Consider the following 25,431-nt stretch of genomic DNA (forward strand, 5'->3'; position numbering starts at 1 on the left):
AGCCGATTTGAGCAAGCACTAGGAACAGCAGCAAGCGACGTGATCACTGGACTCTGATGCGGGGTTTTCGTGCTAATGTACCTATGCAAGAGATTTGAAACATTGGCCCCTGGAGACAAAAAGATTGGAACGATTCTAGGACGATTTGCGTCCTTTTCAACTGCAAATTGACGGGTTTATTCTTCCCTTGATTAGCGAATGAATGCGACCAGCTGATAGGGTACAGTATCACAAGCTGCAGCGCAGTGTAACACTGCGTGCATAAATATTGGCACGCTATTAGCGCCACATCGGCTAAATCGGGTCCTGAGATACGAGGTATTTGTGCTGCCTGCTTGGTCAGTTGACCCAAGATAAGATCAGACCTAATACCCCTCTGTCATGCAACAAAATCTCCCAGAACATTAGAAATAATGGGCAAGGCTTTAGATCTCAAGTATGCCGAGCTCATGCGGGCACATCCTTTCGGCACTGCACTGTATCTTCCGATTCCCTCGAGTCAGTTCGAGCCCGGATTCATCGGATATTTTGACTCGACTGGGGCCTGGAATCCCATCGGAAACATCACATCGTCGCCGAGCTTACCGTCTGGGCTGTCATCCATCGATGGCACAACATTGAAGCGGGCGCCGTCTCAGAAACAAACATGGGGACCAAAACTGGGCAACGAGACAAGAGGTCGCGCCATCGATCTCAGCGTCGGCCTTGGGGCAATACCCATGCTGGCAGCAGCAGCACTACCCTTTGATGTTTCCGCTTGCTTTCGATTCCAGGCAGATAGGAATCAAGGCGCTGTTCTTCTCACCAGTGGTCCTGTTGTTCATGAGCGGTACTATCATAAAGAGCCACTTCTTCAGTGGATGAAGCAGAACGCGAAAAGCATAGTGAAATCGTACCCTGAGGTCAGAGATAACGGCTTGTGGATCATCACTTCCACATGGACAGCAGAGAATGCATCTGTAAATTGCTGGAACTCCAAGGATAAAAGCGTTGATGTTGGGTTTAGCACAACAGCTCTTGAGTTTGGCGAAGTGGCTCCAAAGGGAAGCTATCTACACGGAGGGAGTGCAGAAGGATGGATAAGCACCCAGAGTGACGATGTAAGCTTTTATGTCACTTCTTGTCTGTTGACCGTCTAACAAGTACAGAACGACAAAGGCCATGTTGTCTTCTTCCATGGCATCAGATTTACATGGGTTCCCATTCGTGGAGTGAGTCACCAATCTGAACTGTGAGAGTCAAAAGCTAAATCACGGTAGTTGACAGAGAAGAAGAACGCCCCCGGGAAATTCCGAGGAGAGGGTCGTACAACGTCCGAATCTCTGACCATATTTGAGGATGACTTGAGCGATGGGACTTTTGAGGTACGGTATGAAGACCAGACTGAGAAAGATGAACAAGATGCAGTGCACCAGGACGACGATGAAGAAGACGCATGGGAGTAGACCTAGCTGTGTGATGACTGAGATAGAGCTTCCTAATAATTATTTATCATTATATGGAAACTGGCCTTGTGATCTCATTTTTGGACCCTATTTTACTTGTGAGTATTGATGAGGTCAGGAGTTCAGTAATACAGCTCATGCCGTCCAGTCCTCGCTTTTAAGCCAAACGTATACATCAAATCACAGCCAATGGTAGATCACTGCACTTCTGGTAAAGCTGTCATGGGGATATATACTTTTGTGAACAAATAAGGTTCAACGTTGGGGATTGGGCGTTTTGCACTGTCATTCCGCCACTCAGGCCTACAAGAGTTTGACCTACCCGGCGAACAACTACGAGAGTGTCTATGGACGCACAAGGGAGACTGCTGGTTGACTTTCCAAGCAAGAGCCAGACTAGACAGCGCTCTTGAAGGACGCATATGGTCCTGCGGCGGGTGTTCAACTGACTACGCCGTCAACATCATCCGGTCAGAGAGCTCGTGCGCGAACTATATCGTCATGACATCGTGGAAAGATCTCGGGACTTGTATTAGACGAGACGATCCGCTGTGGCAGGAACATATAGACTCTGATGTTCATGCGACCTGTGGCTGAGAGCTTAATCCAGCCGAGAGAACCTAGTTCATGCGGGACATAGGCGTGAGGAATTTGGTACGATTGCGGGGCAGATTGAGAAGTTGACGAGGGGGGCAAGGACGAGAGTGTATTACTTCCCTCAGATTTCGAAGAAAAGGCTTCGCGAGATCTTCATTGATGAGGGAGGGGATGAAGAGCCGAAGCTCAATGGGAGGGTGGAGGTGGATTCGTGAGGCACTGAGGTTATATTTCTGCTTGTTATTTGTAGAGTTGGAGTCGAGATATAGGACATGACGCCCATGAAGGAAGTCAACAGCTACATTCCTTGACTAGTTCGTCATGCGGATCAGGAAAAGAGAAAGAAGGGTCTGTTAGAGGACGGAAAGTATACTTGGTCAGATAGGTCTTTGTTCTACTGGCTGTAGGAAATTAACAGTTTGCTTCCTGAGAGAGTAATGACACATTGCATGGATTGTTCTCACAACCAAAACGGACGTTCTCTGTCCCTTTGATGTGCATAAGAGGTAGAACGAGGTTCCATTTAACCGACTACGAGCGCCTCTCCCGACTTAGCTAAGATTAACTCTCCGGCTTATGTGAGATTGAGTTCGCGGATATGAGTGCCGAACGGAAGGCTTGGCAGTCGACATCTCGATTAGAGGGCGACCAATCAAGGAGGATAAGAGACACAGGTTAGGTGCAGACAGTATCACCATCTTATTCCCCGTGAAACCGACCTCAGGAACGGCGGTTGATGGTGCGGTGCACGTGGCTATGTTCCCTTTTCTGACACAGCCTTGTAGGGTTGCCGAATCATACGACAGTTTTCCTGACAGGCTTTGTGGGTTGTCTGTGAAGTCAACATTGTGATGTCAATGAAAACAGACTGAAGGGAACTGAGTCTTGTAGAATATCTTATCCAGCTGTTCCCCATCACTTCTGGTATAAGACTCGCGTCCTCCCACTTTGGAGCAGCCCATAAAGTCTAGAATTATAGACGGTATGTTTCAATCTGCCAAATGCCAGACCGTCGTATCCGAACAACCTATCCAAAAATACATCGAAGCAAAATGTCACCCAAAGTGACGTTTTAGAAAAGGAAGGAGTGCAAAGGTCCCAGCCAAATTGAGACGTCGCCAAGTTAGGTTGTGCCTTTAATCATCATACGGATATTTTATCTGTGGGCCCGCAACTCTTGGCATTGTCCATTCTGATCCACTCTGATTGGGCTGCTCGTTCCGGCCCTTCCATCATTGGCTTGCCCATAAGCGAGACGTCGATGATATGTTTATCTTAGTCAGATATAATGGTTTGATCATCTCAAGTATTGTGGGATCTGAATCCTTTTGACACTCTGATTGCTTAGTCTGTTTTGGGGGCAGTAAACGTGAGACCTGAAATGGAAGTTTTCGGAGAGGTTCGCACAGAAAGCCAAGAGAATATAACATAAAGTCACCAATATCGCGCCTCATATTCCAGCAATGTTCTATACGCTCGTTCTTCTTTTGACCTAAGTGTATCCAAACGCAATTATGCGGCTATTTGGCAACGGCCAGGCCGCCATCTCAATTGTATCTGTTATTCTTCTTTGCCCATACCCACTCATTGCTAGTCATGCAGATGGCATTTCGCCGTACGGTGACGGTGATGCGCCTGATGTTATTCACTCAGAAACCCGAGGCTATGGACTGCACGAGTCTCGAAGCAGTACTGACCTAGACCTAAACGAATTCGACAACTTGACCGTCACAGTTGATCAGAATTTAGAACTTGATCGCAGAGCTGCCAAAGACTTTTTTCTACGAGTAATGCCACTTGGTGCTTCCATTACTCAAGGATACAAGTCCAGTGATGGTAATGGTTACCGCAAGTGGCTTCGAGCTCAGCTCCGCTTCCGTGGATGGAAAGTCAACATGGTTGGATCAGAGAGAGACGGCACTATGGCAGACTCGGTAAGCTATAAACGATGATCCGTTTTCATTGGTGGCGTGCTTACTGTTCACTAGGACAATGAAGGTCACCCTGGCTGGACGATTGAGTCTGTCCACGGCGCTTGGACAAAAAGCAAGTGGATGAAGCCGAACCTGGGTCTTATCAACGCTGGGCTGTAAGTTTATCTGGTTAGAACCCCGCATAAGCCAAGCTAATTGATTGACCAGAAACGACTGCAACTCGGGGGGCGACCCTACCAAAGCCGGCGAACGAACAAAAAGCCTAGTCGATGACATCTTCGACAGTGTCCCTGGCGTGACAGTTGTTCTCTCGACTCTCCTTCTAAACAAAGACTCATCCCGAAACTCCTGCTCCGGCGACATCAGCAAGCAAATTCGAAAAGTCGCAGCAGGATACAAAGGAGCACGTATTGCCCTCGCCGACGTCCGAAGCGTCATGTCCATGGATGACATTGGCCCGGACAAAGACCATCCCACCGACGAAGGGTACAAGATGTTTGCGGGTGTCTGGTGGTATGCCATCAGCAAGATTGAAGACCAGATCCAGGCGCCTGCCAAGGCTGATAACATCGACGATCCAGCTGGTGGTTCAAGTAGTCAGTGTAAGAAAGTCGCTGGTAACGCTGGCTTACCTGGGCAATCTCAGATGGGCAGCGGTCACGACGATGGAAATTACGTTCACAGGAGCACTTCGAAGGGTGTTATTGAGAGTGCAAAGATTGACAAGGGGAGTGACCCAAAGTCTATCACCGATGCGATCCTTTGGCATACTTTGTTCGGGAATATTGTCGAGGGTGAGCCAAATGCGGAACGAGTGGATTCACGACAAGAGGGCAAAGAATTGGTCCGATTTGTGTTTCATGCAAGCCATGAACACGTCAGGAGGTCCGACCTATGATTGCACTGACTTGACTTCTTCAAGCTGCCCTTTGCCCTTGGACAAAGACTGCTCTACCTACTTGCCGCCTCAAGGATACTGCATACACATTCAGATAGCTAATATCTTCGACAGTTTCAAGAAGGTTTGGCTGCAGAGCATCAAGGAATCCGTGATTCAGCTCTCTTCAGAGATCAAGAAGATTGTACGAGAATACGGCACACCTCCTAAATAGGATGACGGAGATTCTATCAACATGCTTGTTGGCATCTTGACTTCGCTGGCAGACTTCGGGGCGGCTAGGCCTCTCTTCACCGGCACAATGACTTCATTCGCCGGCGTGTTTGCCGCCATGTCAGCTGGCACGAGCTGGGAAGAAAAGGTGTCTCCAGATACCTTGGGCGATGAGCTTGAGGAGGCATATGGTGAGATATTTACTCAGATCCTCAACTCGACCGAGAACTTCGTTGGGAACATGTTTGGCGGCGTACCTCCCACCGGATGGAGTGAAAACAAGATGACGGACTTTATTTATGAGCTTTTCCGTGATGGTGACTGGCTCAGCAGGAGCATTACAAAGCCGTTTATGGACCAATATATCAGCCAAGTACAGGCCAAATGGGTATTTCACCTCTAATGAGCTTAGGTGCGGTGAATTAACGAGCGAGCTATAGGATGAATTCGCTGTTGTAAAGGCCATGAAGTCGAGGAACAAAGCTGATTATTTCCTCATGGTCAGTGACGTAAGTAGCTACCCCCCATTCATTGAAAAATGTACAGCAACACTAATACGAGATTTTAAATCAGTAGGAGGACACTTAGTGCTCAAAGATCAATATGCTAGGACATGCTCGATTATGAAGACATGGCTAATAGCTGTACAGCACCACAACGGTGTTGGTACGGTCCAGCCTACCAGGACATGTCTGAGCAGGTGTGCAGGGATCACATGGAAGGCTGCCTCTGGCACGAGAAGGTAAATCATCATAATGCCTGTCTTACTCGAGTTATTTCAGATCCCCTAATGTACGCTGCAGCGCTGGATCTGTTTTGGCTCTAAAGGAAACGATCCAGGAAGCATCGGTGGAGCACGAAACCTCCAAGGCGATGAACTCAAGACAGACGCTCGAGGGTTGTGTTTTTGACTACGAAGCAGCTCTCAAGAACAACTATGACTGTGTAAAGTATTGGATCGACAACCCGAAGCGTCTCGTTTCTGTCAATGACAATGTTCCCGAGGAATGCAATATTAAGGACGCCACTGTTCCGGATTACAACGACATGGATATCGACAACCCGATCCAGTACACCAAGTGTTGGTTCAACTTGCCGCCGGCAATGAGACATGATTATCTCTGTGGGTGGACTGAAGATTGAGCGAATTGCTGCTTTGGGGCTCTTTATTCAATTCTTGTTATATATTTCTCTCTATAGCTAGACATTTCGTCCGAAGATGAGGCCGTGAGCTTATTATTGTCAGTAGTAGCTACTATGGATGTGAACTTGCCATCCACTGTGACGACTGGTATCTAACATCTTACGGTGATCGTACATACTGCCATTTGTATCCAACTAGCCCAATGGAAGCCAGAAATAATTCTGCGACACTTATGCCATTTTCCTTACTTTCAATACCGAGGATATTGCAGCCGCTGATTGATTTACCGATTGAGGTATCATGCATGGATGCCTTAGGAATGAGCCACATACTTGGCATTCCCAGAGCCTGATTGGAGTGTCTACGTCTGATCTCAGCTGGATCAGGCTGCATCAAGCGGGGTATTCCTCCCAACTTCTAGCACTATTATTTTCTTCACACGCCTTTTGCGGACCTCACTTGGTGCTATCTGAAGGTGCGCTAGCAGGTTCATCTTTGTAGAACAACAAAGGAAACGTGTCAGGAGCAATGAAAGACACCTTTAGGCGGCTCAGGATCCGTGCTCGTGAGCGCCTCGAGAGTCTCCGGCCCAGCTCTGATGAAGTCGAGTCACCGGTATGATTCAGCAAAAATGATGGGAAATCTGGTCGCTAACCATCTTGATACTGAATAGATAGTCGAAGGACAAGTAGCCTCTGATCGAATCTCGACCGACTCCCGACAGCAGCATTCTGAAATCACCCGACAGGAAGATCGAGTCGACGTTGCAGCAGAACCAAGAGATACCTCCGAATCTACCTCTCAGTTCGGCAAGAACCGTTCACCAATCGAGAACATAGATGGGTCTAGTTGGGCCAATATCTGGCCGGAGGCATACCAGAACGTCAAGACCGATCCAGAGCATTCAGAGCTTCTGCAAAAGCTGGAGAGATTTCTGGAGGGCGAAGGCGGACGTTTGGAGGCTAGTATGTACCCACTGACGACACATGTATCCGTCATTGTACAAGGCTGATGATATGCTACCTTAGCAGATGATGTCAAACTATGGGACGATCCATCAGGGGCGACTGATGATAGTAGTCGGCTAAAGACTATTCAAAAGAATGCAGAAGAGACGCTCGGAAATTTCTCAGAGGTCCATCTGTCCTTCAAAATCCGAGATAAACCTATTGTGGTCCGCGAAAGTATTCTCAAGGTTGTTCAGGTTATCAACACGTTGAAGCCTGTCATCGGTGGGGCTGTTGCAGCCGAGCCTTCTGCAGCTTTGGCTTGGGCTGGCGTAACGACTATTTTGCCGGTAAGTGTCACCTTTGCTCAGAGACTAGCACCTGTCTAACTGATCTCTTCGCAAGATATTAGAAAACGTCTTCCAGCAAGATGAGGATGCGGCCACTGGTCTCACCAACATTATTTTTCTTTTAGCCCGATATCAAGGGTTTTATGAACGGGACTTTACGTCCCAACTAGCATCACTCAGGTATGACTTGACTTCCAAACTGATCATTACTTTAGTACTGCTCCCTTGATACGGTGTCTTACTGAATCGCATATAGTGGATCTGGCGCTTCACAGGAGCTGCTTAATCGTGTCAGAGACGAGCTTGTTAGCGTGTACGGCAAGATATATGTCTATGAAGCTCGGTTTATTCTTCAGTATGGGAAACGAAACAAAGCACATCGTGCTCTCAGAAATGCGCTGAGCGCCGACGACTGGAAGAAGTCATGGTCAGATATTGAGTCGATTAGCAATCGTATTGACAAGGGTGTAGCTGCTCAAGTCAATACCGCAACGCTTGAGACGTGGAAGGCAGTCAAAGATGTTCAGGAGCATGTCGCGAGAGTTGAGGCTATGCAGAATGTAAGCTCTCTTATATTACCATCATCGACTTGACCTAACCTCGTGTCTCAAATAATAGGACTTCGACCGAAGGCAGCTCTTGCTATCTTTACAGGTCACTGGCAACGCTAGTTACGATTCATACCGAAGCTCAAAAGTAGAAGCCCCCTGCTTACCAGGCACTCAACGCCATATACTTCAGACGATTCAAGAGTGGACAGAAAACTCTCAGAGTGAAATGATATTGTGGCTTGAAGGAATGGCTGGCACTGGCAAGACCAGTATTGCACTTACAGTGGCCAGTGCTTTAGAAGCCAGAAAACCTTTTACTGATATTCTCGAACATGGAAGTAAAGCCTTCCTTGGTGCCAGCTTCTTCTTTTCCCAAGGCGATACGACTAGGAACAACATATTTGAGTTATTTCGTACTATAGCATGGTGCTTGGCGGATATGTCTCCAGAATTTGGGAAGCATGTTACCAACGCCATCAAAGACAACCCAGGCATACAGACAAAGGTTCCCTTACAGCAGCTCCAAAAGCTAATCATCGGCCCTCTTACGATTCTTGATGAGAGTAAATATGTACCTCTACTCCTCATCGTCGTGATTGACGCTTTGGATGAGTGTGACAAGGAGGACGCACAAGACTTGTTGGGCATGCTTATACACCTGCGAAATCTACACCAGATACGGCTTCGCTTTTTGATCACGAGCAGACCTGAAGAACATATTGCCACGAGCTTCGCGCCTTTACTTAGCGGGCTATGCCGAAGGATTCAACTGAACAAGATCAAATCGGCGACCGATAAGAACAACGACATCGTCTACTATCTATCCGAGACACTAAAAGAGATTGCGAAGACACAAGGCGTTGCCGATGACGGAGTCAGTAATGCTGACATCATAAAGCTGGCCGAAAAGGCCGATGGTCTTTTCATTTACGCTGCTACTGCATGTCGATTCCTCACCCCTAACTTTGCGCACAAGACATTAAGAGACGAACACTTGGCTCTTATTTTTGACGGCGAAATAGAGGAAGACGGTCCACAGCAAAAGGTTGATGGAATATACCTCAAGGTTCTGGCATTTCCTGACATCCAGAAGTCTCACAAAAGAGTACAGACTACTTTTTACGTCTACATCAGCAGACTCATCGGTTTCATGGTCGTCTTGTTTCGACCCGCCTCAGTGGAAACACTTTTCCACTTACTTCACACGGCAACGCCTGGAATGACAGAGAAGATGAGGGAAACAGTAAGAAGAGATCTCCACAGTTACCTGCGCCGCCTCCATTCGATCATAAATGTCCCTGAGGAAGCTGGAATTCCTCTCTCGCTTGCACACCTATCGTTCCGCGACTTTGTTCTCGACCAGGAACGGTCCAAACGACTCCCGTTTTCCATCGACGAGCTTTCCATGCACCGCGAGGTACTGCATCGATGTTTCGTGCTTATGAACTCGAAACTTCGGCAAAACATCTGCTGTTTGAGCCTCCCGGGATCACTCGTTTCTGATGTCGATCCTAGTCACATCTCATATCACATTCCTCAATACCTACAATATGCGTGTCGCTACTGGGTCGAGCATCTGCTCAAAGCAGATCGTAAATTTCTGACCCATACTACATTCGAGGATACTGAGGACCATTCGTCAGCTGGTCTCGTCTACAAGCTTCTGAAAGAAAAGCTCCTATACTGGCTGGAGGTCATGGCATTCATTGGAGAGGCACCGTCAATAATTCCGATGTTCAGCCAGTTGGAAAGGTCTATCGAAGTGAGTCTTTTGACGGCCATCGTTTAGTTGTATTGTAAATGGCTAATCATCTTCATTGACAGTTGTCCACAAACCCTGATCTATCATCTTTATTGCTTGATGCAAAGCGCTTTGTACTAAACAACCGATGGATTATTGAGCATACCCCTCTTCAAATGTATTGCTCTGCTCTTCTTTTCTGCCCAAGGGAGAGTCTAGTGCGTTCCTACTACCAAACGATGATTCCTGTTTGGATCACGAAGAAACCTCAAACTCAGCAAACCTGGACTGCCGAGCTTTCTACCCTCGTAGGCCACACAGGTCATATTTGCGATACAGCATTCTCTCCGACCGAAACACTACTCGCGTCTGTCTCAGGTGATAATACAACTAGGGTCTGGGACTATGTTACTGGATCAGAAAAATACAGGTTTGAGGATCCAGGTAAACCGCTGAAGGTGTGTTTCTCGGCCGATGGGCTCAGCCTTGCTTCGGGGTGCCTGGATGGGACTGTGCGCGTCAGAGATCTCAGGAATGGAACAGAAGTCAGTCTACATTCTCCATCCTATGTCAAAGGAATGTTATTTTCACCAATCAGTCGCAACATCGTGGCATCAATATGCAACGAGAACATTCTCCGTGTATGGGATATTGCAGGAAAAAGACAGTTGCTCGCTCTACAACTTCCGGATAGTGGCAAGAAGAAACATATAGTTTTCTCACCAGATGGAAAGCTCGTGGCTGTTTGTCTTTACTACTCTGCTGCGCTCTGCAACGTTGAACTTGGGCAATTAGTTCATGAATTCCTGCCGCATAAGAGATTGAAGGGATTCACAGCAACGGAGTATATCTGTGGACTGTCAATTTCTACCAACAGCAGAATCGTCGCAGTGAGATTCGATCACAGCATCGATATTTGGGAAATTATGGCACCAAACCCGAAGTTGATTAGAACCTATGAGGTGGCTTGGAGCGAATATTCCCCATTTCTGTTCATATCTCCAGGGGAGATGATCAAAGTCTGTCAAAGCCATACCCATTTGATTGATCTTTTTGACCTCACTACCGGAGACTTAATCGGGACATTTTTAAAGAGCTTTGTCAAGCAGGACCCGAATGCTGGGCCTCTACGAGCAGATATACCGCCTTATCATCCTTTGATTAGAATCCTCAGCGGTCCATCCACTTCAAGATTCAGGGGTAGAGAGAAGAGTGCCCCAGAGAACGTGAAGTTTTCTCTTGACAATGAGAAAGCGCTGAGCTATTCTTTCAGCACAGAAACAAAACAATGGAATACGATTGACGGGTCTATGAAGGCATTCGAGGTCAATGTCCAGGCACTTACATACTCACCAGATGGCGAATTTGTCCTTTTACAGCTGAGCCGTGGTGATAAATTCCAGGTTTGGGACAAAAGCCTGACTCGAAAAGTTGCTACTTATGAGCAGTGGGCTTATATGGACTTTGTTCCCGATACCAGCCATTTAATTTCGTTGTCTCTCGCGGGGAATTTCAAGATTCTCTGTCACGATCCCGGAAGACTTTCCTTCGAGACGGTCAATGAATTTAGTCTTCCTGCCGTGTACTTCCGCAGCAAGCGAAGATTAAGCAGTGAGAGGGCAAAACCCTTCTACGTTTCACCAAATGGCGAAGTAGTCGCCGTAGTTCTCGACTATCATGACCCTAACCATTACAGCAGCCATGGCCATGCCTCCTACTTACTGCAAATATGGAACATTCCTAGGTGGGAAAAGATTGGGGAGTTTCGGTTTCCCGTGATTCGTCAAATAGTCTTTTCGCCCGATAGTAGATACATGGCTGTTGAGTTCCGCGGCCGTACTCTGCTCCTCCACATATCAAACGAAATAGATGTTAAAGATTGGAATCTCTATGATGGTATTTCTATAACATTCCACCCCTCTCGTCGGATGTTTGGTATTGTGTCGGGAAAAAACAAAACTGTATCAGTATGGGAAGGTACGCCATTGGTCAAACGTTTCATGTTGCAATCGCCCGAAAGTTTCCGTGTGAGAAGTATCGCTTTCTCTACAACAAACAAACTTGTCGCCTTATCAAATTCATACGATACAGGTTCTATCATTGAAATATGGGATACCACAACTAAGCAGATCATCGGTTCACAGAACCTTATACTGAAAGGGTTTGCATTTTCTCTGCGCTTTTCCAAAAAGGAAGTCTTCTTGGTGTCAAGTAGGGGCCGACTGCCACTTCCTACGCAAGACATTGCAGATGCAAGCCCGGACAAGTCGCTGGATGGTCTACATAAATGCCTGTATGTTTTGGATGACTGGGTATACCAAGGACGTGAGCGACTCATCTGGCTTCCGCCATCATATCGGCCGCCGACCTCTGAGACAAGAAATATTGAAGTGCAAGGGGATACGATTGCAATATCTTATGAAGGAAATTCTGTGAAGTTCATTGGGATTTCTCTTGAGGATACGCCTGTTGCGAAGCATTATCTGGGATTGGTAAGAAAGTAATGTGTCATTTATATTTAGTTTGTTCAAATTTTGTATCAATAGTAACATCTCAAATTGAAAAGAAATAATCAGACTTTAGCCTACCCGTATGTCAGGTGTAGTAGGGAACGTGGGCCCTCAAAAGTACCTCCACCCCGGCATGCGGATGACATCCCAATCATCCTCAAATCGATATCCCACACCTTCACCAGCCCTCTTAACCAGCGACGCAGCACGACACGCACCCTCTTCACTAGTTTCCGTTTCGGTAGGTGTTGTCAGATTAGTGGTCACAGCAGTAACGCCAGCGCGAGAACAAGCACCATGATACTCCTCAGCCGAGTTACAATAAGTAACATAAGCAGGCGCCTCGCTGGGAAAGATAGCAGTCGCATCGGGATCTTGACGGCGGATGAGCTGTCTGTTTGTAGGCCTTGCAGTGGGCCAACCGGTAGGGATGCGGTACTTACATCGCTTTTTAACGGTTGTAACAACACTTTATCTTGTTAGCTAACTAATGCCGATATGTCCAGCGACTTGATCAACTTACACGCTGTACGGACTAACTGTGACCACGTCGAATTCTTCGCAGTCATAGATACGATCTTGCAGGGGAGGTGAGCCTCCTGCTGAGGTAATACCTGCTACACAGGCGTCGACTGTCATAGTTGGAGTTTCTGGGGTCGTAGTGGTCTGCACAGTTGTTTCATCTGCGGTAGTAGAGACTTCCGTGGTGGCGTCAGTGCTAGTTGTCTCTTGCGCTGTATCGCCTTTAGATTCTACGGTTGTCTTTACAAAAGATGCTTCCAAGGTAGCTCAAGTGGTTGAAGTGCTATCCAAGACGGAGGTAGATTCGGCAAGCTCGGATGACGATGAATCGGATGTTGATAAGACAGGGGTGTCCCTGGCTGGATCTTCAAACTCGGACGACGTAGTGGAGGCCACGTCTTTAATGCTCGACGGCGTTTCGTAGGATGATGCCAGGTGGGGCTGGAGCGTTGTCACTCCAAAGCTGGAGGTGTGTGGCTCGACAGCTTCAGAAGACAAGGTGATAGCTTCTTCCGACACGATAGTACTCTCTTCAGTTATAGTCGTAGGGGAAATAGAGCTAGCATAATCCACGCCAACGAGTTTGTCATTCTGACATCGAGAAACTTGAAGGAAGTCAGTAACAAAAGACCTCTATACAACGAAGTGACATACCGCCATAAACACCAAGGGTGACTGGTGTACAGCCAGGCGGAGCAGAAGTAAACGTGATATAAACATCTCCATTAGATGTCTGACAAAAGCCTGCCTCTCCATTCAGCAAGTCATCGTTTTGGAAGCTAAGCGATGTTCCAGTCGAAGCAAAGCCCTTGGTAACCGCGCCTGACGGCGGGGCTCCTTGGCCTTATAGCTGTTTAAAGTCTTCGCCAGAATGAAAAATGGCATTTCCGTTCTTGAAGAGCTGGCCCTGGGCGAGGTTGAAGGTGGAGGCAAACGTGCAGGTATCGGGGCTACCGTTTCCAACAAACCGTCCAACTTCTCGTTTATTGAGGCTGCGCTTCCGATCGTCGTCGGGGGATTGGATGAGGAGAATCACTATCTGCCCTTCAGGTTCGGTGATGCTGGTCGTTGTGGGAGCCGCAAGTGTTGTTTGGCCAAAGGAGGTTTACAAGGCTGGTTGGGTTGTAGGTGACTTGTCGGTTGACATTGGTACGTCCAAGGTTGTAGATTATGGCGCAGATTCCGCCAACCGCGAAGTCTCTTCATCGATGAGTGAGGGTACCGAGTCTTTTTTACTCTCATTAGTTTGTCTTCCGAATACTGAGGTAAAGTATGACATACTTGTACTTGTAGTTGCAATGGAAGTATTCTCTCCAAAAGTTGGACGAAGTGACGGAGCCAAAGGAAGCCTGGCGGTCTCACTGTCTCCTCCATCCGGTGCTTCGTCATCTCCATCGATTGAACTGGAGCGTCCATCCTTGTTTGGAATCGCAACGAGGTCAGTAGGGAGATAGGTCATACAGTACGTCTCTGCTTCCCTCGGTGCAAGATCCTGCCCCGGGGAGGCAGCTATGCCTTTTAATGAAACTGCAAAGAAGATGTGACTCTTCATTGTGGATTGTGATACTGTTTCTGATGTGGTGAACGTTACGCAATAATGAAAAAGAGATTCATGGGGACTATTTGAGGCACGAAATAAGGAGCGGCCGATGTCTCAGCCGCCATAGTTGTATGGAAGCAAGAGATCAGCCAGCCACCCAGAGATGCTACGAGAAATTTCGCATCCCTACATAGCACAATCATATTTTCATTTCACCTACCAACAGACTCTTGGTTCAGAAGTTGATTGCGAGCAACCTCAGGGACCAAGAAAATATCAGACGTTAATATAGGGCAGCGAAATAAACTTCATAGAAGGTATCATAAACTTATCCTAAATTATATAAGTCTTTTATCACTTGTGATCAAGGTCCCGTGTTTTCTTTCCTCCCTAAGGCAACGGTCAAATTCGCGGATGTTCTGAACATCTGTCAGTCACATCATGTTCTGAAATAAGCCCATTGACAATGAGATTGTACTTGGGAGAAATCGCGACAAGTCAGGGAAAATTAGAATCGTTCTAGACGTGATAAGGGCAACATTCATATCAGAACCCTGTTATGTACAGTCTTACAATTGTGGATACAATCGTCTGAGATACCGCATGTCATCGCTGACATCCGAACTTGCATCCGATGTGTTGGTTGCCCTACAAGGCGAATGTCTCAGCCACAACATCCTTCTCTCGGACCAAAAACTCCTTGAAGCTACCCAATTCAATTCCCCACGTCTTGACCCTCTCAGCATCGACACATTTCTCCCCATCCCTCAGAAACACCTGCGATCCAATGAACGGATTGGAATTCATGACCTGGGCCACCTGTTCATCAGTGTAGAACTCAACCTTCATCTCTCGCCCAGTGGCATCAGCCAGATTCTCCATCATTTGCATGGCTGTCAATCTCTCGCTGACAAGATCAATTCCTTCCCCACTGAATCCCTCAGGCTCGTTAAAGGCGGCGAAAGTGAATTTAGCGATATCTTGCGGGTCAACGAGGTTGAGCTTGGTGTCGGGCTTCAGGGCGGTCAACCAGGTGTTCCTCTCGAACAAGTCGCTGTAGATGCGAGCTTTTGGTGCGAGAAGATTGGACATGAAGAACCCTGGACGGATGATAGTCCAATGCTTGAATCCAGCGCGTTGAACAAGTCCTTCAATAATATTTTTGACAAAGAGGCTTTTGAACAGCAAGTGACCGGGAGGAAGAAGCGTGCGCTTCTCAGGAGCATCGGCGCTAATGGAGCTCGAGTACACGACATGTTCAACGCCCGCCGTTTTGGCCAGTGCAATAATTCTCTGAGCCCAGATACGCTCATCATCAAGATTGCTATAGTTGGGCCCAAGAGCGAGGAAGAGCTTATTGCAGCCTGTCAGACCCGCAGTGAGGGCCTCTTCGTCGTCCCAGTCGCCGGCGTTTAGGACAACGCCGATCTTAGCGAGAGCTTGGGATTGGGGGGATTCGGTGTTTCGCACTGTAGCGCGGACGGACCAGTTTGATTGGCGGAGGTGGCGACATACTGCTGAGCCTTGGGTGCCTGTAGCAGCGACGACGTAGACTGTTGGGAGAGACATGGTAATAAACTGAATATTTGATTGAGCGTGGTTTGATAGTATTGCTTGCTTCCAATTCCAGGCGATTGAACTCTTTATATCTCTTTTGTTGTAAATGGCAGCTCCTCCTCGTCGCGCTATTGCGTCGTGCTTCTGTGGGGCTCATCAGCGGAGTTCCGCTGCTCCTGAGGTCCCTCAGCGCATTTCCACCATTTTACCTCATCGCAAACCACCAACTCTCATCTTGCTCAACATCCATGGAGCGCAACAATCCCCCAGCGCGACGTAAATCCTGTCAAGCCTGTAAAAAGGCGCGTCGGAGATGCGATCTAGCGCGTCCGACATGTCAGCGCTGCGCTCAACGGAATATCCACTGCCATTATCCTTATGCACCTCAGCCGCGCGAGAGCGCCAGCTGCATACAGCCCGAGATTCCAGTTTCTATTATTGAGGGTCCACTTACGCCATCATGCTTTGGGATGCTTGATTCGATTCTGGAACCAACAGACTATTTCGCAGACCAACTGTTTGATGGGTCATTGGATTGCGATGCTTCCAACTGGTCTGCGCCACGGCTTTCAACCACGGCTCAGAATGCATTGAACCGGTCTCAGCTTGTGACTATCCCTCAGGTCACAAGATCGATTTCATCCCGACTCCAGTATGCTATGGATGCGATATTGAAGGGCCCTTCGCAAATGGTTTCAGAGAATCAGACACCTTGGTGCCATTCGCATCTATACGACGATAGAATGCCTAAATCTATGCAACGTAAGTCCAATCCATGCCCCACCAACTCATTCATAACAATTAAGCAGATGCTGTATCATCTGCTGCACTCCATGCAGCAAAGAATCATCTCAACGCCAGAGTCATCCGCGACAACGTGGAAAGCCGCGTGCAGGAACTCCTCGCCAGCCCACCACCAGCTACTTCAGTGGAAACGCTGGCATATGCACAAGCGCTCTTCATTTACCAAATCCTTCGTCTACTAGACAACGACGCCCGAACCTACGCCATCTACGAAGCCACCATGCCTCATCTGGAAGAAGCATCCAACGCGCTCATTCCCCACATTGCCATCGACGAAGCAGCAGGTTCACCAAGCCAATCCTCCGATCTTATTCCCCTGTTTCCCGCCTCAGCAGCGCAGGCCTTCTGGACAAATTGGATCTTCCAAGAATCAGCCAAGAGAACCCTCGGCATGATAAACTTCTTCATGCTGACACATTACTTCATGAAAGGCGAGTCGGGTAATAGATGCGGTCAGAATAAAAACATAGCTGTGAACCGGTCTGTCACCATGTCTGCGCATTTGTGGAACGCTCAAGATCCTGTCGATTTTGCACTGGCGTGGCGAAATAAGAAACATTTTGTAATAAATGTTAGCGCGTAAGTCAACTTTGAGTCTTGTTTGTTGTGTTCTTAGCTGATGAGTGAAAGACCAAATTTCTTGGAGACGATACTTCATGATGCCCAGAAGGATGATATTGATGCTTTCGGCAAAATATGTCTGACATCCTTAATGGGACTTACTGAGGCAAAAGGCTGGTTAGCTATGAAGGGAATTACTATATAGTCCCAGAAAGTCTCTCTCGAACTCATCTTCCTGTTTGCAGTATGCATCGGCCTTTGCCCTCGGCTTCAATTCCCCAGATTGGACAAGCTTATCAGACGGGTACTGGTAGACATCCAGTTTGATGACTTGATTCTCTGTTTATGAATGCAGATACGTATCTAGCCACCGTTTTGATGAACGTTCAAGACCACCGATGTGAAATGCATCTCGGGGAGCACCGGGTATCAGATCATTTCATGGAACTGTCTTGGCCAGGTCGGATAATCCTGCCGAGAATCCCGACTCATATAGCCATGTCCCTCGCTAATCGGGTCTTTGCTTGGCAACTCTTCCACGCTAGGCTAGCATGGACAGGTTATATTGCAAATCATGAGAAGTAATAAGAGTGTAGAATTCCGATTTTTTTAAGGTCATATGGCAGTGATTTTGCTGTAGGGCTGTTGAGATGTAAGTCATTGTGGCTCATTATATTAGCACTTTATCATAGTAGTAGTGATCCACGTCCACACAATGTTACAGCTCTGTTCCGAAATTAGGAATAAATACACATAACTCGTCACTACACTTTGCGGGCAAGAAAGAAGATGGCAGACACTAGTATCATTCTACATAGAGCATTGGCACTTTTTTACCCCTATACATAGAGATGATTTAATGCCTGAAAATTAGGTCTAGGGTAACATTGAATATTTGGCGCTTTTGTCAAAGACCTGAGATAAATGAATAAAATCAGCTCAGAGTATCAAGCCCTCTTCTTTTGCTAAGCCTGTATTCATGGACGGCGACGCCGAGGCAAAACCGGTGCGGCTGAGAAAAAAAAGTTGTACCGAAGGACGCGATCTTACTTCAATTCCACAACATCATGTTTTGTTATCTTATCTCGTATTGATAAGGTTCTTACCGACCGAAGCTAGCAAGGATCCTGGCCTTGAGATACAAAAACAAAGTGCCAAAATCATCTGGTCTAAAGATATAATAGAATACACTGAATTTACCTATGTCTTTTTGTGACTTGGGATAAGGTTCTTTAATTCCTTTGCCTCCCCTGTCCTGGAAACCTGGCAAAAGTCCCTTAAGTAAGCTGCTGACAGAACAACAAGTGGACCAGGTCGGCCGCGGCTCAACTCCACCCAAGCGGCCGACTTTACAACAGTCGTGATAGGGCCATCAGTTGCAAGCAACACAATGATGGTTAAAAATAAGCAAAAATACAAGCTTAGGAACAAGCTTCTGCCAAGCGCCAATGCCGAATCCTTGCCGCCCCTGGTAGTCGAGACCTTTTGGATCTATATCCCCTGCCAAGAGCTGCGTGATTGAGAGGCTTTCACGAGGTGGGACCCTGATTGAATGGAACGATGTTTGTTCTAGTGCACTGCCAAGCTAGCTGTTGTTGCGAAAATGGAAGGTTGTATTCTCGGACCTCGCGAAATGCTGCCTTGCACGTGTCACGGCATTGTACTGAAAAGAGATTGAGTTTGACGGCAGCGGTCAACCTCGACAACGTGTATAAAGACGTGGCTACTGTCCTTACTAATTCATCCCTTTTCTTATCCTCAGATCATCAGTCTCCTCTCACTCTCTTTCGACAACTCAATATTCTCACCTCATCACCATGCTCGTCTCAACCGCTCTTCTCGCTCTCTGCTCGGCAGCCTTCACAGCAGCCACGCCTGCTCCAGCTCAAACCGCCGAGACAGACTTTAGCTTCTGGCTCGGCGGCCCTATCCTCGAGAAATGTCTTGCCGAAGGAAACTGCGAGGACCGCCTCCTCGACAACCCTTACTACGTCGAAGCAAAGAAGAACAAGCATGCCAAGCGGTACAGCTGCCATGGCTCCGGTATACACACCGTCGTGACCAGCGGCAAGAACTTTGTCAAATTTGGTTCTTTCAACCCATACGACCTGTTCCACCACGTCTACGATCTGTGTCACGAAGTCGGATGCGACAGTGGCAGTGACTGGACCCGAAGTACAAAGTACGTCACTGCAACGGGCATCTACTCGAAGGACATCAAAGTCAGTGCTCAGGGTGTTTATTCCGGCTGGGAGATGCGTAATGCTCTTGCACAGTCCCTGGCCGATGCTTCTGGACGCAACCAGGTTTGGGCTGAGGAGGTTGCGTGCCCAAGTGGAGGACGGGCGTGTTCGCGGGTCAAGGCTTGGCAGGGATGGGCACCCAACTTTCATCAGTCTGCTATCTTCAACAACTGTAATCAGTATGGTTGGATGAATGCTAAGACTGATGGTCTTACTGGAATCACTTCGGGTGGAGATTGCAAGTCTATCATTGAGAATCTTGGAGCTATCGTCGGAGAGACGCTGCCCTATGGATCAGGAACTATTCCACTTCTAGGGGCACTTTGTAGTTAAGCAGTATCGAATAAAGGCTATGAGTAGCTCGGAGCAGAAGGGAGTGAGCTAGGGAGAATTATGAGTCATTGTACCTTGCAGAGATAAGAGCGAGTATTAGACTAGCTAAGCAAACATAGCCCTTGACCGCGTATCGACCCCAGATCTATTGCCATTCCTTATCCAAAACAGTCAGATTCTGATATCCGCTCTTTACAACTTCAGTGTCAACCACCATGACAGCGATGAAAGTAGTGTCCTCAGTCTCACTGGCATTGTCGCTAACAGTGTGATGACATCCAGGAAACTCGCGGAAGCTCTCACCCGCGTGATAAACCTTGGGTGGGTTACCGTTCATCCCGCTGAGCAGTTGGCCCTTAAGCACAGTGGCGACGACAGTTGCGCCAGAGTGAGTATGCGGAGGTGTCCAGCCACCCGGACCGTAGTGCACTTCGACACCGACGATGGACTTGCCGGGTGCGTTGGTGAGCTCGTAGTCGTAGAGGATCTTGACAGTTTCGCGAGGGCGATTGCTGGTAATAATTAGATTGATTTTGGACGAGGGACCGGCTCAAAATTACCGGTTTTTGTCAACAATGTCTGCCATATTTACGAAATAGATGTTGTACGCTTGTTGCGCTGTGATGGATGGGGTGTGATGGCGGAGACACAGGAGCCAGAGATAACGAGGGATGAGGAACCTAAAGATACTGTTCTTTGCCGTAATGCAACTACTTATACTGATGGGATAGTCGTACTTCCTCAATTGACAGACGACGATTACCCTTCTTATCGGCCTCCCGATTTCCGGGTGGAGACGAATAAGCCGGGCACTCGTCAATTGTAGGACCCGCCCGGGTATCCGGGTATTCGCCTTCTGTCCCCGAATCGCAGGCGCAATTGCCCACTACGACTATCAACATATAAACAGTTCTTTCTTGGCTGAAAAAAGTGCTTATTGATATCAGTTCTTAGAAATATCATCAACTAGTTTATCGTTACACTTTATACACCAGAAAACAATCCCCTCAAAATCAGGATGAAAGCCGTTCAAATCTTTGGAGACATGTCTTCTCCAAAACTCACCACCAATTTCTCTATGGAGAAACCCGAGCCTGTCAAGTCTGATATTCTGGTTCGCGTCCACGCCGCCGGAGTCACTGGCGATGAAGTCATGTGGGGGGAGACATATCGACGCCCAACCCGCATTCCCGGCCACGACATTTCCGGAGTCATCACCGCTTTTGGCCCTAACTATTCTGGTCCCCTACAAGTCGGCCAAGAAGTCTTTGCGTTTCTATCAGCGCATACTGGTGCAGGGCAGGCTGACTATGTTGTCTGCACTCCCGATGAAGTCGCCTTGAAGCCAGCGTCGCTTTCACACGCTGAAGCTGCTGCCCTGCCGATTCCGGTATTGACAGCGTGGGAGGTCTTGGACTATACCGAGATCCACGCTGGAACGAGAGTGCTTGTGACGGGTGCGTCGGGCGCAGTTGGTCAGCAGTTTGTGCAGCTTGTCAAGCACTTGACGGGTGCTCATGTAATTGCGCTGGCATCCGCGACAAACAAGCAGCTTCTGGACGATATACCTGACGAAATCGTTGACTACAAAACCCCAAATTGGGAGAGGTCTGTGAAGGACGTTGATGTTGTCTTTGATACTGTGGGCGGAGAGGTTCTGGCCAGGACGTGGGAAACGGTCAAATCTGATGGCATGATCATCACGATTGGCGACCCTGCACCCCAGTGGGCTTTTGGCGGTGATGAACCCTCCGAGTCCTTGTCCTTACCCGGCGTAAAGTACAAGTACTTCATCGTATCGCCGAATATCGATCGCTTGGGGAAAATGGCGAAGCTGTTCGACGAGGGAGTTTTGAAGCCACTAGCTGTGAAGAAGTTCCGGTTTGAGCAGGCGGTTGAGGCTTGGGAGGATGCTCAGCAGCGTGGAAAGGGCTATAAGGTCGTGGTCGAGTTTTAAGGTGTATCTGGAAATTTAATGATGAAGAGACGTCCAGTAGTAGAGATTACATAGATTATTTAGTGTTTAACTTGTACCTCCTTCAATCCAGCTGGAATCCAGCTCCACACCCATATTGATCCATCCGCAAATATCCTCAAACGACCCCAGAGACGCAAAGACATTATCGTCTTGGTCCATTGTAGGCAAAGACTCCATGCTCCCTTCTCCCTCGCTCTGCGTCAAACTCGGAACCTGGGTTGACCCTGGAGTACTCCCGACTTCCGCACTACCCCCTCCGAGTCCCAAGACATGACGAGCGATAGTCTGTATCTCTTTGACGTTCCTCGCAGTCCTTGGCCAAACTTCGCCTATGGCTTTGAGACATCCGATAGTCAACCGGATCTGATCTCGCGCTACTGCCAAAGCTTGATCTTTGAGCATGTATGTACAAGCTGAGAGAAGGGCAAGTGTTCCTTCGCTGACCATACATGTTGTGAAAGGCGTGTGATGAAACGGGCGGACAGGCAAAGCTAGGAGTTGAATCTGTGCATTGACTGACTTGAGAATCCTTGTCGTGTGTACGTTGATGAGATTTGGTTTCGGTGTATCTGCCGGTGGCTCTCGAGCACAGCTTGATACTTTTTCAACGGGGTTAAATCTCAGATCCGATAATGGCCTGTGTATACCAATGGTGGCACTAGACACTTAGCTCGACTCTCAACATGGTGAAGGAAGGACATACACATGAATGAGTAAGTGAGCTTGAAACATCAGCTCATCAATGGTTCCATCTGCCTTTAGCACTGGCTTCTTATCCTTGGGAAGCAGCAGCAGCCAGGCATCGAATGCCGAGTCAGCCGATTGTATGATGGCTTCTGAATCTTCTTTCGTTGCGCATTTGGGTGACATGTATATGACTTGTGCTGCGCAGCGGACGGCACCGATAAGATAGGCAAAGGATGAGAATACCACGTCTTCGCTATCGAACTCGCGAGAATCGAAGTCCTGCAAGGTTTTTGGCGCAGGAATCGTCTATTGACCTCGTGTGAGTCTTTTGCTTCAAGACATTGTAGAGTACTTACACCTGATTCATAATCTGATTCTTCACAAGGAAGCTCCGCTGTAGGCTCGACGTCTAATGTTTTGAAGTTCATTGTCCCCAGTGTTCCAGCGTAAGAAGCATCCGCGATGAATAGCATCCACCACGTTCGTCTCCAGCATTCGACCATGATCGAGTCTCCGAAGCCCCATGTAGTAGCGAACTCCTTTTTATGCATCTCTAACTTGACTGCAACATCGATTGCAGCATCCATCTGCTCTTTTGCCTCAGCCCTGAAGGTGTACCAGAATAAAGCGATTGAGTAAAGTAGACGAGCCTGAACTTGAACAGCATCTGATGGTTTGGACTGTGACAGTTGAGCCTCGGCGGCGCTGCTAAGGGATTCTGACCATTGGTGGGTGTCGTAGATATGGCCGATCAGTCGCATGGAAGCTATGAGGGGACTGAAGTTGAAAGCCGATGCTTGAGACAGTTGGACTAAGTGTTTGTACGGGGGAGCGAAAGGATGCAAGTGGTGAAAGTTAGCATAGTACGACTTGACCAAAGAATCGTCGGCGAGACCGCCATGGCTGAAGTTTGGTGTTTCGCGGTTCTCTAGTACTGGTGTTGGAACGGGTAAGCTCGTCTGTTGGAAACCCTCCAAGCAATCCGCCCCAGTCACAGATTCATCACCCAAAGTGATCCCCTCATTAGAAACTGCCACAGAAATCTCCGACACAATATGATCTAGTTGCGCATCAGCATTCTTAGCCAGACGTCTCCGCCTTTCAGTCAAAGCCGCTCGATCGAGGCCACCGCGTCTTGAAGCTGTATACTGGCACGCCTTGTCGTATGCCGTGCACCGACTGCATCGCGGCTGTTTGGCATCGCATTTCACGTGCTTTGTCCGACACTCGAGACATGCTAGCGAAGATCGTGTGTTTACACGTGTTGAGACTAGTCGCTCCATGGTGAATGGGTGATTTACGTGGAAGAAAATTACGGCTGATGCTTGTCAAATGGGAGTGGTACTGAAGTGGGGTCACGGGTACCCGGGCTTCCGGAAATAGAGTGGGTATACGAGACGTCAGCAAGTTGAGGCTTCTCTTTGTGAATACTTGCTTTGTTCACGGTAAAGACTGTGTTTTTATTGAAAACAAGATTCCATGTTACTGAAACAAAAGACTATTCATATCTTCCCAGCCGGTGCGCTGCTTCTTATGGATATGCTTGCTCCAAGTTGTCGAAAATTCGCCGCCCAAACTGATCCATCAATTTGAGACGATGAATCTTGTCCCCGCCAAATCCTGCGTTATTAGGCTCATGCAGATGCCAATCAAGGACCTTGTACCATCGTTCCTCTATGCCATAAAAGTCCGGCTGTAGGTAGTTGAAGATCCGACAAGGTAGAGTGGTGATCTTCTCTGACTCAGCTTCGTCCTCGTTAAACACCTTGACGCCGCTGTATCCAGTGTCTCCGCGAGCGATGAAATCGGCACTGGTAACGGTACACTGGATGTCGATGTCCCATTTCCCTCTAGTTTGCGATATGTTCTTCTCTACCAACCGCCAGTGTCGGCAGCGCTGTTTGATCGGACAGGTCGCGGCTTTCGGCACTTCCTAAGGTCCTGGATCGCTAGTATCTCGTATTGGTATTCTTTTTGGCAGGCGTATTAGCAGTGTGTGACCGATGCAACTCAACGTGCCGAGAGGGCAAGGACTCCATTCATCGCTAGTCAAGAGGTGGCGATAATTCGGAAGAAACTAAATATTAGGGATCAGCAGAAGACACGAATAACGATATGTCTTTACACACCTTGGCAAGTAGGAAGATATTATTGTAAGTTTGCTAACGCCTATTATTGTAAGTCGATATTAGTTGCTTGCAGATTGGTAGATAAAGCACAGATTATCCTTAGAATAGATTATTGTTTATAAGGTAATTCTAATCTGCATATCCGGGATTGGCATGGATCCTGTTCTTCTCCACTGTCTAACCTTTGCCCTAACTATGGTTATCGGGATTTGGTGGACGAAAAGGAATGTATTCTGCTATCGATATGTATTATTTATAATAGTGTTTCTTCTAGAGACTTCACGTCATGGAATGCACATTTGACCTTATACTTAGTGCAATTTTTACTGGGGGCGGACTAGATAAGCTGATGAAGAGAGTATGGATGGAAAAGCACCTACTACTGGGGATAATTCTTGTCGCAACGGATGTGGCGGCGTTTGCTGGATCCGAAAAAAAAGGCTCGTTAGCGTGAGAATTAACTAATATCGATGTTTCCTAGTCCAATGCACCATGTCAAACAGCCCGTGCGAGATTTTGTATGGCTTCATTTGGTCATTCAGTCACGGATCGGAGTTAAGCGAAATTAGCTGTATCGTGACATGGCGGCTTACTCAGACAGCTACTTAGAGGCTCCGCCAAGCTTGCTTGGTGTTCATTTCTGAACAACAGCTAGCCATAAATTTCTCTCCACAGTCTTTTCAGATCTCCACCTTAGGCACTCAGGTACCTAACCGCTGTCACTATCGCGAGTGGTCCAAAAGTTAT

At 47.8% G+C, this 25,431-nt stretch overlaps 11 protein-coding genes across 11 annotated transcripts; 7 read left to right on the forward strand and 4 right to left on the reverse strand.

Moving 5' to 3' along the window:
- Window positions 1–413: 413 nt before the first annotated feature.
- FMAN_11900 (uncharacterized protein) lies at window positions 414–1,445 on the forward strand (the record flags this gene model as incomplete). The annotated part of the gene is made up of 3 exons (XM_041824624.1): window positions 414–1,100; window positions 1,149–1,211; window positions 1,260–1,445. The coding sequence occupies 3 exons, from the start codon at window positions 414–416 to the stop codon at window positions 1,443–1,445; spliced, it is 936 nt and encodes a 311-aa protein (XP_041690085.1).
- A 2,111-nt stretch (window positions 1,446–3,556) lies between these two features.
- FMAN_11901 (uncharacterized protein) lies at window positions 3,557–4,874 on the forward strand (the record flags this gene model as incomplete). Its single annotated transcript, XM_041824625.1, has 3 exons — window positions 3,557–3,976; window positions 4,031–4,131; window positions 4,184–4,874. The coding sequence occupies 3 exons, from the start codon at window positions 3,557–3,559 to the stop codon at window positions 4,872–4,874; spliced, it is 1,212 nt and encodes a 403-aa protein (XP_041690086.1).
- Window positions 4,875–5,175: 301 nt separating this feature from the next.
- On the forward strand, window positions 5,176–6,230 carry FMAN_11902 (uncharacterized protein; the record flags this gene model as incomplete). Its single annotated transcript, XM_041824626.1, has 4 exons — window positions 5,176–5,475; window positions 5,528–5,596; window positions 5,738–5,829; window positions 5,891–6,230. The coding sequence occupies 4 exons, from the start codon at window positions 5,176–5,178 to the stop codon at window positions 6,228–6,230; spliced, it is 801 nt and encodes a 266-aa protein (XP_041690087.1).
- A 529-nt stretch (window positions 6,231–6,759) lies between these two features.
- On the forward strand, window positions 6,760–12,324 carry FMAN_11903 (uncharacterized protein; the record flags this gene model as incomplete). The annotated part of the gene is made up of 7 exons (XM_041824627.1): window positions 6,760–6,846; window positions 6,905–7,196; window positions 7,263–7,528; window positions 7,584–7,708; window positions 7,785–8,088; window positions 8,147–9,841; window positions 9,904–12,324. The coding sequence occupies 7 exons, from the start codon at window positions 6,760–6,762 to the stop codon at window positions 12,322–12,324; spliced, it is 5,190 nt and encodes a 1,729-aa protein (XP_041690088.1).
- A 117-nt stretch (window positions 12,325–12,441) lies between these two features.
- FMAN_11904 (uncharacterized protein) lies at window positions 12,442–12,969 on the reverse strand (the record flags this gene model as incomplete). The annotated part of the gene is made up of 2 exons (XM_041824628.1): window positions 12,442–12,799; window positions 12,854–12,969. 2 exons carry the CDS (start codon window positions 12,967–12,969, stop codon window positions 12,442–12,444), a joined length of 474 nt encoding a protein of 157 aa, XP_041690089.1.
- Window positions 12,970–13,119: 150 nt separating this feature from the next.
- On the reverse strand, window positions 13,120–14,404 carry FMAN_11905 (uncharacterized protein; the record flags this gene model as incomplete). The annotated part of the gene is made up of 3 exons (XM_041824629.1): window positions 13,120–13,457; window positions 13,507–13,695; window positions 14,134–14,404. The coding sequence occupies 3 exons, from the start codon at window positions 14,402–14,404 to the stop codon at window positions 13,120–13,122; spliced, it is 798 nt and encodes a 265-aa protein (XP_041690090.1).
- A 636-nt stretch (window positions 14,405–15,040) lies between these two features.
- On the reverse strand, window positions 15,041–15,961 carry FMAN_11906 (uncharacterized protein; the record flags this gene model as incomplete). Its single annotated transcript, XM_041824630.1, has 1 exon — window positions 15,041–15,961. The coding sequence occupies one exon, from the start codon at window positions 15,959–15,961 to the stop codon at window positions 15,041–15,043; it is 921 nt and encodes a 306-aa protein (XP_041690091.1).
- A 236-nt stretch (window positions 15,962–16,197) lies between these two features.
- Window positions 16,198–17,519, forward strand: FMAN_11907 (uncharacterized protein; the record flags this gene model as incomplete). The annotated part of the gene is made up of 3 exons (XM_041824631.1): window positions 16,198–16,711; window positions 16,759–17,332; window positions 17,384–17,519. The coding sequence occupies 3 exons, from the start codon at window positions 16,198–16,200 to the stop codon at window positions 17,517–17,519; spliced, it is 1,224 nt and encodes a 407-aa protein (XP_041690092.1).
- Window positions 17,520–19,131: 1,612 nt separating this feature from the next.
- On the forward strand, window positions 19,132–19,890 carry FMAN_11908 (uncharacterized protein; the record flags this gene model as incomplete). The annotated part of the gene is made up of 1 exon (XM_041824632.1): window positions 19,132–19,890. One exon carries the CDS (start codon window positions 19,132–19,134, stop codon window positions 19,888–19,890), a length of 759 nt encoding a protein of 252 aa, XP_041690093.1.
- Window positions 19,891–20,908: 1,018 nt separating this feature from the next.
- FMAN_11909 (uncharacterized protein) lies at window positions 20,909–21,847 on the forward strand (the record flags this gene model as incomplete). The annotated part of the gene is made up of 1 exon (XM_041824633.1): window positions 20,909–21,847. The coding sequence occupies one exon, from the start codon at window positions 20,909–20,911 to the stop codon at window positions 21,845–21,847; it is 939 nt and encodes a 312-aa protein (XP_041690094.1).
- A 66-nt stretch (window positions 21,848–21,913) lies between these two features.
- FMAN_11910 (uncharacterized protein) lies at window positions 21,914–23,838 on the reverse strand (the record flags this gene model as incomplete). Its single annotated transcript, XM_041824635.1, has 3 exons — window positions 21,914–22,526; window positions 22,572–22,861; window positions 22,912–23,838. The coding sequence occupies 3 exons, from the start codon at window positions 23,836–23,838 to the stop codon at window positions 21,914–21,916; spliced, it is 1,830 nt and encodes a 609-aa protein (XP_041690095.1).
- Window positions 23,839–25,431: the final 1,593 nt, after the last annotated feature.

This window comes from Fusarium mangiferae (assembly GCF_900044065.1).
Source record: "Fusarium mangiferae strain MRC7560 genome assembly, contig: FMAN_scaffold018, whole genome shotgun sequence".
Taxonomy (NCBI): Eukaryota; Fungi; Ascomycota; class Sordariomycetes; order Hypocreales; family Nectriaceae; genus Fusarium; species Fusarium mangiferae.